General features: G+C 38.3%; 1 protein-coding gene across 3 annotated transcripts in view; it reads left to right on the top strand.

Annotated features, from left to right (window-relative positions):
- The window catches only part of NVL (nuclear VCP like), a 40,634-nt gene that overhangs the window by 13,568 nt on the left and 13,914 nt on the right, over positions 1–13,152 (top strand). For all 3 annotated transcript variants that reach the window (XM_054628665.2, XM_054628664.2, XM_077176118.1), the window contains 6 exons: positions 226–496; positions 3,345–3,563; positions 4,549–4,653; positions 5,427–5,489; positions 6,634–6,753; positions 7,884–7,983. In XM_054628665.2, coding sequence (XP_054484640.2) covers positions 226–496; positions 3,345–3,563; positions 4,549–4,653; positions 5,427–5,489; positions 6,634–6,753; positions 7,884–7,983 — 878 coding nt within the window. The remainder of the gene's footprint in view (positions 1–225; positions 497–3,344; positions 3,564–4,548; positions 4,654–5,426; positions 5,490–6,633; positions 6,754–7,883; positions 7,984–13,152) is intronic.

Raw genomic sequence — 13,152 nt, 5'->3', positions numbered from 1 at the left:
GTTGGTTTTGTTTAAGAAGTGACAGGAAGTTTATAGCTCATTTCTGTGGGTTTCAGTGTCGGTTACTTCCTACTTGAGCAAAACCTTCCCATTGTGCTTCTTCAGTCCACATGGACTGAAGGACACATTAAATGCTGTTTGTTTTCATGTGAAGAAAGAAAAAAAAAGTAACAGCTTCTTCTCCATCTTTATATTTTCTTTTTTTTTCCCCTCTTACTTGATTAGAATTCTTCAGACTCTGTGTCGCAAGCTGAAGCTCCCGGAGTCGTTTTCGTTCGGCCACTTGGCGCGGCTGACTCCGGGCTACGTGGGGGCTGATCTGATGGCCCTGTGCAGGGAGGCAGCCATGGGCACGGTCAGCAGGGTCCTCTTAACATCTGAGGAGCATGAGAAAAAACACACACACTCTGGGGGGAGCACTGCTGAAGGAAGCCCAGGGATGGGAGCAGACGTGCTGGAGGAAGAGGCCACCAACCAACCAGAGCTTCCACCTAAGGTATGTGTACCTTGAAGGGTGTGTTTTTAACATCTGAGGAGTTGAGCCATTTTAGAGTTATGAAAGTCATTACTTATAAATTCTCAAATATCCACAACCAACCTAATATTAAATTTAGATTTAGAAATGGCAGCTTCTAAGGCAGGAGCATAACTGTGGTATTTTCAGGGTCCCCAGGATGAAGGAGGAATTGATGAATCTGACTCCATGTTCTTAGAAGGCTAATTTATTTATATTATATTATATTATATTATATTATATTATATTATATTATATTATATTATATTATATTATATTATATTATATTATATTATATTATATTATATTATATTATATTATATTATATTATATTATATTATATTATATTATATTATATTATATTATATTATTATGCTATACTAAAACTATAAAGAATAGAGAATGGACACTTGCAGAAGGCTTAACAAGAATGATCACGAAAACTCGTGACTCCTTCCAGAGTCCTGACACAGCTGGATGTGATTGGTCATGAAGTTAAAACAATTCACATGTTGGATAAACCATCTCCAAACACATTCCAAAGCAGCAAAACACAGGAGAAGCAAATCAGATAATTATTTCCTTTTTTCTCTGAAGCTTCTCAGCTTCCCAGGAGAAGAATCCTGGGCAAAGAGGATTTTTCAGAAGATATGACAGTGACACATAACTCCTAATGACCCATATAATGGGCCTGGAAAAGTAGATCCCCTAAAGTAGTCCCCTAAAAAGTAGGTCCCCTAAAAATTATGTTCCTGTTTCATACAAGGTGTGGATTTACCCAGGGATTTTTTGTTTTGTTTGTGCTGTGCTGTTTTGTCTTCTAACAGAGCAGAGTTTCAAAGAGTGGCTGTCTCTCTCTTCAGAAGTGTATTGACTCTAACAGAATTTTAAAAGTATCAGACTTGAACTGAATATTTTGCAGCAGCTGTTTGCTGTGCCCTCAGTGAAATGTCTGTGATTATGCCTGGGGCTCTTCCCTGACCTCGCAGAGTCACAGTAAGCCAAGTCTAGAAGTATCTATGCAGACTTTATTTGCCTTCCAGCTATGTGATTACTTGGGGTAAATCACATGTGCTGTCTGGTACCTGTAGCAGGTTTGAGGAAGAGAGGAGCTGTGAAAGTGCAGCACAGCTGGATCTCTGTTGCAGAAAATAATATTTCAAGTGCCAGAATTATTCTCTGGCCTAAGTAACGTGAAGGTTATATAGAAATCCTTGGTCCTACTTCTCAACATTTGGAGTCTGCATATGCCTTCATTATGTGCAGGCCTCCTAAAAATTTGTCTGGAGATAAGTGGGCTGAAATGCACATTGTGCTCAGGTTCTGTTTTTAGGAGGGCTGTCAGAGAGCAGTGGTGCTGTGATGACAAGAATCAGTATAAAAAGCTGTAGTAAGCCTTTGTATTAGTGTAACATAAGCATGGTGCTTCTACCTCCCAGAGCTTCCTGGGGCCTGCTGTAGCCAGAGGAAAGTGGGGAGGGGCAGGTAGCTGCAGCTTTTATCAACATCACCGTGCTCAAAGGGGTCATTGAGAATGAGGAAGTTTAATCCTAACAAAGCCATGTTTTGATAGCTGGCAGGAGGTTGACATAGTCTAATACAGGGTATTGTCATTAAAACCCTTGTGTTATGTTTATAATGGAAAAATAAACATACAAAACCTTTAAAAATCGTTCACACAATTCAAGTAAACAAACCCAGTGGTCTTGGCTGTTTCAGAGGTTCTCTCAATGGCTCTGTCAAGAGGAGGAGGGAGGACTTAAAAGGAATATCAGGCATTCTAAGCACTTGTATTTCTTTGTGGTCAGTTGTAGAGCTATCCTAGCTGAAATTGATAGGAAGTGATACTTTTTCTTCCTACTCCTGTAGGAAAATCATTGAAACTTAACAGAGTTTTTACATTTATTTTTTTCTCCCTCTATTTTATAATGAAAATCCTGAAACAGTTCTGTTTGTAGCACAATACCAATTTGCTTTGATACAGCCTTAGAATGGGGATGCATTTATATTATGAAGATCTAAAGTTCTTTGATGGAATATTTTCTCAATTCCCAATATGGAACTGATTGAAGAAATTGGAATGTACCTCCCTTGGTCACTGTGGTCTGCAGCATGGGGCAGTGCAGAAAAGCATTACCCTGCATCTCTGTCCTGTTTGCCCAAACTTTATCAGGGTCTGATTGCAGAACCAGGTCTGACCAGGCTGAAGAAATGCTGTTAAAATTCAATGGTGTTAAATCCTGTTCTACAAGTGTCTTAAGAGTTTTAACAGTTTATACAGAACTGAATATTCTGCAAATTGTTGGAATTGTGCTGTCCAGCAGTTTTTCACTTTCTCTTGAAAGCAGTTTCTTGTTAAAAGCAGAATGAATACATATAAATAATACATCTTTTGGAAATTTCAGCATGGAAATACCTTTCTCCTAGTCAGTGTGGGAGAAGCAGTAGAAAGGCAAAAAACCACGTATTTTACCTTCTAGCAACTGGAAGGCAAAATACATGTGCTAGCTCATTTTCTGTAGCAACCAAATCAAGATTTTAAGCTCAGCTCAGTCCCTTCAGACCTGTTAAATATACACAGAGCTTCCCTGAAACATTTTTATCGTTTATAATAATTTATGTATTTTATGTGCATTGTATATAATAATGTGATTGATAGTTGAAGTGTGGCTTTGAAAAAGCCCTAAAATGGTTCTGAAAGTCTAACCCAGTTGCATAATCTTTTTGTCTTCCTTCCCATGTATGTTAAGGATGAAGAAACCCTTCAAATGGTTCTGGAAGTCTAACCCAGTTGCATAATCTTTTTCTCTCCCTTTCCATGTACGTTAAGGATGAATTGCAGAGACTTTTGGATTTGCTGAAGGAGCAAGCCCCCTTGCCTGAGGAGCAGCTGCAGAAGCTGTGCATTGAGATGAATGATTTTATTGTTGCACTGTCGTCAGTGCAGCCCTCTGCCAAGAGAGAAGGCTTTGTCACAGTCCCTGATGTGACATGGGCAGACATTGGAGCCCTGGAGGATGTTCGGGAGGAGCTGACTATGGCAATATTGGTATGTCCCAACCTTCCTTCCAAAGAGCTTCTGCACTCCCCCCCTACAGGAAATAAACCTGTTTATTTTCAATATTTCTTTAAGATATAGGGGTATTTTGTAATTATTGTGTTTGTGGGGTGCCCCGTGGCAGGAAGGAATGATAAATCCGACTCCATGTTCTAAGAAGGCTAGTTTATTATTTTATGATACTATATTATATTAAAGAATACTATGCTATACTATACTAAAGAATACAGAAAGGAGACTTACAGAAAAAGGGTAATAATGAAAACTCGTGACTCTTTCCAGAGTCCCAACACAGCTTGGCCCTGATTGGCCAATGAGTCAAAATAATTCACATGAAACCAATGAAACCATCTCCAAACACATTCCACATGTGAGCACAACACAGGAGAAGCAAATGAGATAAGAATTGTTTTCCTTTTTCTCTGAGGCTTCTCAGCTTCCCAGGAGAAGAATCCTGGGCAAAAGATTTTTCAGAAAATCTGACTGTGACACAGTATCTTTATTTAAAACAGTCAAGCTTGTATAATTTACTTCAGAATTTGTTTCAAGTCTGCTGTTTGTATTTAATATTTTGCTTTTTGTATTCTTCCTTTCAGTGTGTTTGTATTGCTCAATCTTTAAGTATTTTAGAAGTTGTGTACCAATAACCTTGGTTATGCAACTACCACACAAAGAATTGGGGACAACTTAGCTGGAAGCTTAGCAATCTTGCTGCCAATCAGAGGGAAACTTAACATTAACACCTTTAGGTAACTTTGGTGAATAAAATCTTTGCCTCTGAATAAGGATATTTCTCCAATTTAGGCATAATTAGCAGTGCAAGATACTAAGGTGCTGGTTGAATATTTATTCTTTTAGTCTATAAAAAATGGGAATAAAGAACTTGCTATGAATGATTTTTCATCCAGCTGTAACTAAAATGACAAGTTTCATGTTTTCTTTATGCCAGAAGTAAGGATGATAATTTCTTTTTTAGGCACCTGTGAGAAACCCAGAGCAGTTCAAAGCTCTGGGCCTGACTACTCCAGCTGGTGTCCTGCTTGCAGGGCCTCCAGGGTGTGGCAAAACACTGTTAGCTAAGGTAATGCATTTTCTAAACATCATTAAAAGCACTGGAGAATCCTCTTGAAATGGATGTTTTTGTAGGATGAGTCTGGATCATAGTGCAAGAAGTTGGCCTTTTGCACCACATTTCATCAGAAATCTAAATTTAGGCCTTTGTGCCGAAGTTACTTGATTTTTCTTGCATAAAGTTACAACTTTGCTTGAATGGAGTGGGAATTTCTGCAAAACTTGAAGGAATGAAGTTGATTAAGGAAGAAGTAGCAAAGATGAGGAGAAGCTCTATTGGATAACCACTCTATGGAATATTTTACTGTAGCTAAATTATGTGTTTGGGAGTACTCTGCAACTCTTACTGAAAATGCTTCCGTTTTGCTTCTTGAGCATTTCAGTTCTTACCACATCTCCATGTAAATGCAGATAATCATGCAAATTTCAGATTGTTTCTCATTTTGTCTTCAGGTGCTCTCATGCAGTTGAATATCTCTTTAACTCCCATAATGATTGGACATTCTTCAGCTGGTGTAGGGGGTGGGGTGTGGATCTGGAGCTGCCTCATCAGAGAGAGAGAGAACACATTGCTAAATTCCCTGCTCCCCTCCCACTCTCAATGGCATATAATTATACTTTGTACTGTTTTCTATATTTTGCAAACAGTTGGTGACTGTATGTTCCTCCCCTTATATTTATTTATTACTCCGTGGACAGAACCCAAGCAGACATGATAAATGTCTGTTTTATATCTATATTTATATCTTTATCTATATCTATCTGGCTTTACCTTTTCTGCAGGCTGTGGCAAACGAGTCTGGACTGAACTTCATATCTGTGAAAGGTCCTGAGCTGCTAAATATGGTATGTGCTAATCATGGGGCTTTTGTTATTAATGGAATTCTTGCCCAAAATGTGGGGCAAGCAAAATTCCTGATAATTACACAACTGGTACTGGTGCAGCTGAAATTGCCTTATTGAACCTCTCCTTGAAGTTTTTAGCAGTGAAATTGTTCATGTGAAAAGATAAAAGTCACATGTGCAGCTTAAATATTTATCTTAGTTTAAATTACGTGGCAGGTAACCCTTCTTGACTTGAAGTAGGGTTTCTAAATGACCAACTACATGCATCACTGCTTTTCTATAGCATGGAGATTTTAAATGTCAACAGATAAAAGTGCTGTAGTTCAACTTTTCAAAGCACTGGACTTCAGAAGTGCTGTGATGTAACTTCAGTCCTTTTCAAAGTCAAGAGAATGTGTTGAACTGAGCAAGGTGGCAGCAGCTCCATTATCAGTCATTTGGAAGCTGAAACCCACATACTGGATTTGATTGATCTCTTCCAAATGTTTTTATATGTCTGCTTCAAGTACTGATACAGGCAGGAAATAAAACAGTTAATGAGGAGCCCAACTTCCTTGTGGAATAGAGAGAAAATGGTTGGCTGTGGTTCAGAGACTGTGTTAACATATAAATTGAATCAAAACATGTTTGTTTGGAAAAAGTTAATTGTTTGCATTTACAGCTTCATAGCTCCTGTTCCTACAATTCAGCATTCAAAGGGAAATTCTGGCTGACTTTTCAGTTCCCTACCACCAAGCCCCTGTCTTCAGGCAACAACTCTATGAACTTCAGATGTTCCTTGTGTTCACATTGCTCTCTGGGTTTGTTCATGAACAGCTGAACAACAGGGTCCTTAATTTAGACTTAGTTGTTAATTCTCATCAACAAAATGATGGCAAGTTACAGTTCTTGCCCAGAAGAAAGGAATTCTGTTAAACTCTGAATGTTCTGCAAATTGTCAAAAGTCAGCTAGTGACAGTTCCCATGTAAATCATGATCAGTGAGGAAACAGAGACAAGAACTGTTGTCAGAAAAAAACAGATTACTAGATTGCATTTCTCCCTTGCAAAGTACCTTAAATAGCATTTGAAACTCTTGATTTTTTTTCTCAAGCAAAATCTTTGTGTCTTAGACTGTTTCAAAGTTGTTTCTCTTGCTGTTTCAGTACGTGGGTGAAAGTGAGCGTGCCGTACGCCAGGTGTTCCAGCGGGCCCGGAATTCTGCCCCCTGTGTGATTTTCTTTGATGAAGTTGATGCTTTGTGCCCTCGGAGGTCTGACCGTGAGGTGAGTCTGCCTTGAGATATCTCCACAAATAAATACTCTCAGTTACAACTTTTGGGACATGGCAGGCAACAGAAGTACCCAGAAGTATTTCTCAAGTATTACCTCAGTATTTCCCAAGAAAGGCAATCCACTAGGCTTTTATTTGAGGGAAACAATGTTGGTCAAGGTTTATAAAGCTGAACACTTTTTTTGTGTATGCATATATGAAAAAAAATATCCAGAGAAATTCAGGTTAAGCTGTAGCCACATTTCTCTCCACAGAGAAAAGCAAGGCACGGTTCTTCCCAAGAATATTTCTGGGTTTCACATTCTCTGAACCTCAGAGAAAGGAAGAACAATTCTTACCTCATTTGCTGTGCCTGTGTTTGTGCCAGAGTAGAATGCAATATGGAGATTGTTTACCCAGAGTGATGGTGTTTTGTTTCCTTGGCCTGTCAGGGCCAGGGGTCTGTGTGTGTGTGGGGACTGTGGGGTGACAGTCACGAGTTCTGTGCAGTTGTGTGCAGAGTGGAGTGCTTGGCAGATTCAGTTTAAATGTAATGTAATATAATGTAATATAGTATAGAATAATATAGTATAATAAAGTAATTAGTTAGCCTTCTGATAAGATGGAGTCAGATGCATCATTTCTCTCCCCCTCATCAAGGGCAAAAATATCATTGATATTAAGCTTGGTTATAGGATGTCACTACTATGGAATTACTGTTTACCTCTCAGTACCTCACCTGCTTAAAATGTTGTTTCAGAGGTTTCAATATTTAAGAACTCTTTTCCCCCAAAAAACTGAATATTGACAAATTTTTGTCTTCTCGTTGAGATAGATATCAGAACAACTAGTACAAATATTTATATGTACTCCTTCAAGTGAGTCCTTTAGTTTTGATGGGAAAGAAAAGGTTTGCCATGTGTTAAAATACATGGGAAGTGTATAGCTAGCATGAATTTGGGATGGAGATGTACTGAGAGTATGAGAGAAGGAATCCACAATGCAGCTCCATTGAAAGTGTGAAAAAGAAATTTGTTCTTTGAGTATAATATTTCAGTGCAGGGAGCTAGTAGATCTTTTGTTTCTTGAAATTTTCCCATTCCCACTGTTTCTTTGATTTGTTGACCAATTTCTCCTCCCAAAGTCAGGAGCCAGCGTGCGGGTGGTGAACCAGCTCCTCACTGAGATGGACGGGCTGCAGAATCGACAGCAGGTTTTCATTATGGCTGCCACAAACAGGCCAGGTGAGGAGCCAGAGGTCAGAAACAAGAAATCAGGCATCCTTGGTTCTCTTGTAACAAAATCATGTGTTCCTAAATATTTGAATTCTGCACCTAAGCCAGTTCTGTACTTAAAATTACAGTGTCTGCTCAAATCCAAAGCCTTTCTGATCAGTTAATCATGTTCATGTGGTATTGTGAGATATAGCAATCTCTTTAAAATGTGTCTCACTTAGCACCTGGTATCATTGCTGTTAAAAAGCTTTGAAATACCTTTGACTGCTGTGGTTTATCTCCTTGCAATGTAGAAGCAGAAAAGAGACCTGAAATGTTTTGGGGTTTTTTTTTTCTCTTTTACTGCTTAAATTGATTTTCTATCCAAAGGAGCTTTATAGTTTTCTGCTATTCTGCTATATATATATATATTTATTTATTTTTTTTGCCTTAAGACATCTGTCTCATGTTAAGTCATTTTTCCATGTGCTTATCTTTTGCTTCCTGGGCCCTGTGTTCCACACTAGACTGTTTGGAGCAGTTACTCTTCTGTTGCTTCATGTCCAGCTTGGATATTAACAGCTGTCTTTGCTCCCTCTCTGGGCTCTTTGATTTTTGGCAGCTCTTACAATTCCAGCAGCATCTTCTCAGTTAATAATCTAAACACTGATGTCTGCTTTACAAACATCATGTGTTTTACAAGCAAATTTCTATCTCTGTTTTTGGGTTTGTTTTGTATTGTGGAGAAGTCTTGTGTTTTTTATACATAGCAAGAAACCTGTCTTTCCTGAATTTGAATTCCATGTAGAAGCTGTGGGTTGTAGATAAAGGAATTTGTTGTCAGTTTAGAAAAAAACAAGCACAAGGTGTTGCACTTCCTTGGTTATGATTATTTTCCTGAATATTGAAAGTGAAATAAAATACAGGGTTACAAATCTGTCTTGGTAAAACCATACTGGTGTGGGTACCACAATTCTGGAAAGAACCTCTGCACCTAGAACAGGTATTTGGCAAATTCTGCTTACAGTGAGACACAGTTATTTCTTACCTGCATGTATTAAGTAAGGACAAGATGTAGTTTTGCTGAGAAATGGCTTAACAGGAAAAATAGTAGCATGGCTATTTTGGATATAATTTGGAAGGTGGGAAAGTTAAAATACTTGATATTGGTTTTGTTCTGTAAATTAAGGAAAATTTGCTCTGAAATCATCTAGAACAGGCTACTATTAGGTGAGGTTTTTTTCCAATGTTCAAAAGCCTCAAAGATTTGGAGGAAGATCTTCCTATGTCTCGAACTCTTTGCACCATGACAGACTTTCAAGCCTTCCACGTGGTGAAGTGTGAGCAGTAGGGGCTTAAATCTCTACTGCTTGTACAAATTCTTTGACTTAAAGTGTCAGGTTTTCCTGGCATGAGCTTGCTGGTCCTGAGCTATCTAATGCAATGCAGAATAGAAAATAAGATTATGCTGTGTATAGATGCAGCTGGATGTACCAGGAGTGTTGGTGGGAGTGTCACCAAGTTGCCTCAGCAAAGAGATCTCTCCCTAAATTAGCTGTGCTATTGCAAGCATTTGTATCAAGCAGCCCTGTTTGGAAATGTGTCACAAGGGTTTCATATCTAATTACTGACTTGTCATTAGCTCTGACTGCTAATGGCAGCTTGGGCTGGGAATTCCAGCCCTGTGGAAGTGAGGACACATCCAGCTGAACTTCCTGCAGTGCCTCCTCAGCTGGCTGGGCAGGGGGCCAGTCCTTTCTTGGGCTGCTCTGAGCCAAGGATTCCTCTGTGCAAGCACTCCAGCAGCTTCACCAGGGCCAGCTCAGGGTAAATATTGCTCAGATGGTAATTGCAAAATATAAATATTTATGTGTGGCAGGTTTGTCCTAATTCCTTGGGTTAGATATACACTGATTCTGTGCTTGCTTACAGGTCTGATTTTCATGCATATATGAAATAGACACCTGTCAGTTGGTAATTCCTCTCTCTATAAGCCTTATACAAAGTGCATTTTCACCCTTATGTGGTTAGGAAGTACCTCTGGAATGGCTTTAGGATATTTTTTTCCCCCTTCAGTTTTAAAAAGTCATTATCACCTTTTTCAGCTTCAGTGGCACATCTACTGTTTGACCATACAGGAATAGTTAAAATTACAAAACTTTACCAAATAATGAGGTTTGGGCTCATATTTGAGGGCAGCTGGGAAATGTGTAAGGCATGAATTCAGCAGTCTATTATTAGCCAGTGACATTGGTGAAAAAAGGGGATTTGAGGTAAAAATGCCAAATTTAAAGAAAATGCAAAAGCAGGCTTATCAAATACAATTAATTTCTATTTATTGAATTTGTAGATGAATTTATATCCTTCAATTTGGTTATTTTATCTTGATAAAGATACAAGGATTTGTTTTGCCAACATTAATAAAAGGGTTTTTCTTTCAGCTGGAAGATGCCATTTGGATAGGATGGATGTCTTGCTTCAGAAGGACTGTGCATATGTGTATATATATATATGTATATACATATATATATGTGTATATATATACATATATATATGCATATATATGTGTATGTGTGCATATATATATACATATATATATACACATACATATATATGTATATATACATACATATATACATACATACATATATATATATATATATATATACATACATACACACACATATATACATACATATATATATATACACACACACGTTTTGGGAAGGTTTAGACCATAAATTTTTCCTGTGATATTTGCATTTGTCAGTATGAGGAAACAGAGTTTCATCAGGACAATTTCTACTGAAGTTGTGGTTAAGCTGGGGAAGCTGATGTTTCTCTCCTGTAGTTTATTCACTGTTCATGCGCCCTAGGAGGAGGCAGTGCTCACCAAATGAGGTTTTGCTGGTTTGGTCTGTGTAGTTAAAAGGAGCATGCTGCAGGTAGAGAGCAGTGAAATCTGTGCTAGTAAAGCACTCTTAACCACCTTAAGAATGCAAAGCCCAAGCAGAGATCTGTAAGACAGGCATAGCTTAGACTGGCTGGTATATTGAAGTAATTCCCCCAAACAATTGAAGTTGTGGTGCCTGAAAAGGTTTTTAAATCTTTGTAAGAGAGATTTTTCTTTCCTAGTTGTGGTGAGCAGAGGTGCTGCTGGGGAGGGGAGTTGTGTAATGTAAAGCTAAATTATATTATGTGTCCCAGCAGAACTTCTGCAGTTTTCCACTGAGCCAGTGCTGGGAAGTGTGAGAGCTCATGGTTTTTAATCCATGCTGGTATAATTTATTGGGAGAGAAAATGGCTTTTCAAGATGCTTTTTTTTTTAGAGTGATGGCATAGCTTTGAGAGTTGGGTGCTGGTACTGTTCATGACTGTTGTGTTTGCTGAAATCATTGTGCAATAGGAAGAGTCATAAGTTATTATTACTGTTGTTGTTGTTATTGTTGTTATTGCTGTTGTTATTATTGTTATTATTGTTTAGGAGTAGTTAGGATAGCAGTGGCTCAACCACTTTTGGCATCAAGGTTTATTCCTGGCACAGTTGTTGCAGTGAGGTGTTGGCACCTGGGACAAAGTATTACTGTGAAATGGTGGTGGTTTTTACCCCATGGCTGAAAACTGCCAAATTCTCTTTTATATAGCCTTTAAACACTTGGAAGGCTTTAACTCCCATTTTGGCAAAAGGGGAGGCACAACAGATTGGTTCCTTTGTTTATCATCTACAATCTGCAAGTGGTAATTCTGGCAATGCTGAAAAAACCCTTTGATATGCCCTAAAAAGCAGGATATTTGAATGTTTTTGCACTTACTCAATGACTTTGAATGTCCTCTGCAGATGTTTCTTGACTCCTTCTAAATTAGCAGGGATGCAATATTCCCAAGTCAATCTCTTTCCACCTAAATGCAGAATCAATTTCAGACTTTGTCTGAAGAGGATTAAACTTTTAAAGCATTTGGTATTATTAGAGAGGGGTGAAAAAATAGAGGCAGAAATGTCTTGTCTTGTTACCTCCTTTATGGGTCACAATAATGAAATTCTTTCCAGCCTACTTCCTTTCCCAAATTCAAGACTAAATACTGCACAACAGCCAAACAGTACTGTTGAATAAAATCTATAATTTCCCACAACTTTCTAGCTACCAGTTTGAATTTCAGGATGGGATAGTGCTGCTTTCTGCTCTTCTCTTACTTCCCCAGGCTTTGAACATTATAAACTCCTTAGAGAAATGCTGACCAAGGCATCAGCAGCATTTCCCCTGGGATCTGGGGAACTGTTTCTCATGTGAGGAAACAGACAAGACAGTGATTTTAAACTGGAATAAATTGTGATGATGTCTTGCTTTTATTCATGGCCTCTTTCTCTAGCTTTCTTCAATTAATTCTTGCAAAATTCCTCTTCTGCTCTTACCTTTGAGCACAATCCTGGTTTCAGTGAGTTCTATTTTTGTTGGCAAGTTTATTTTCATTTTTTTAGAGCTATTCACCTGAATCACATGTTTTGAAACACAATTAAAAAAATAATCACCAGTCTTTAACAATAGTTACAGTTTTGATTTGGGCATTGTTTATGTTCTTACCTGTTTATACATGTTGCTGAATTAAAGGCAAGATAAGATCTAAGAAAAGCACTTAATACATGAGGCATGGAACAATTTCTTTCATAATAGTTCTAATTCACACAAATTCTATTTCTGCATTTCAGCAGCCCTTGAGTGTTGTGTACCTTTCACAGTAACTTCAGTTGCTGAGTGCAGCATTCACCTGGAGTCTCAAAAAACCTTTCAGAGCTTCTGAACATCATTCAGAACATCACAAATGGGAGGGCCTAGGTCTTGTGTACTTCAAATATATTTTTAAAAGCTGGAGTGAAGAGTGGGAGAAGTTTGATGGACTCACACAACAGCTGTCATTGCTTGTATGCACTGACCTTCTGTAAATGTGCTTGGCTTCTCTACAGCTGAGATAGGACCTGAATAATCAACTAGAAATGAATGTGGGACTGAGATTCTACTATAGAGCAATGGAATGTCCCTGTATAAGAATTCATGCACAGATACTTTCAATGGCACATAATGATTCTGTGAAAATTTGCAGTAGTTTGAAGAGCAGTGTAGCAAACTGAAAAGTGACTTCATTCTCTGTTTGAACCCTTAGAAACAGAGCAAGGAATGGATGCACTGTAAATATCTTCTTATG

The sequence above is a fragment of the Agelaius phoeniceus genome, chromosome 3, assembly GCF_051311805.1.
Source record: "Agelaius phoeniceus isolate bAgePho1 chromosome 3, bAgePho1.hap1, whole genome shotgun sequence".
In the NCBI taxonomy this organism is placed as follows: Eukaryota; Metazoa; Chordata; class Aves; order Passeriformes; family Icteridae; genus Agelaius; species Agelaius phoeniceus.
This window is presented reverse-complemented; position numbering and strand designations above follow the sequence as displayed.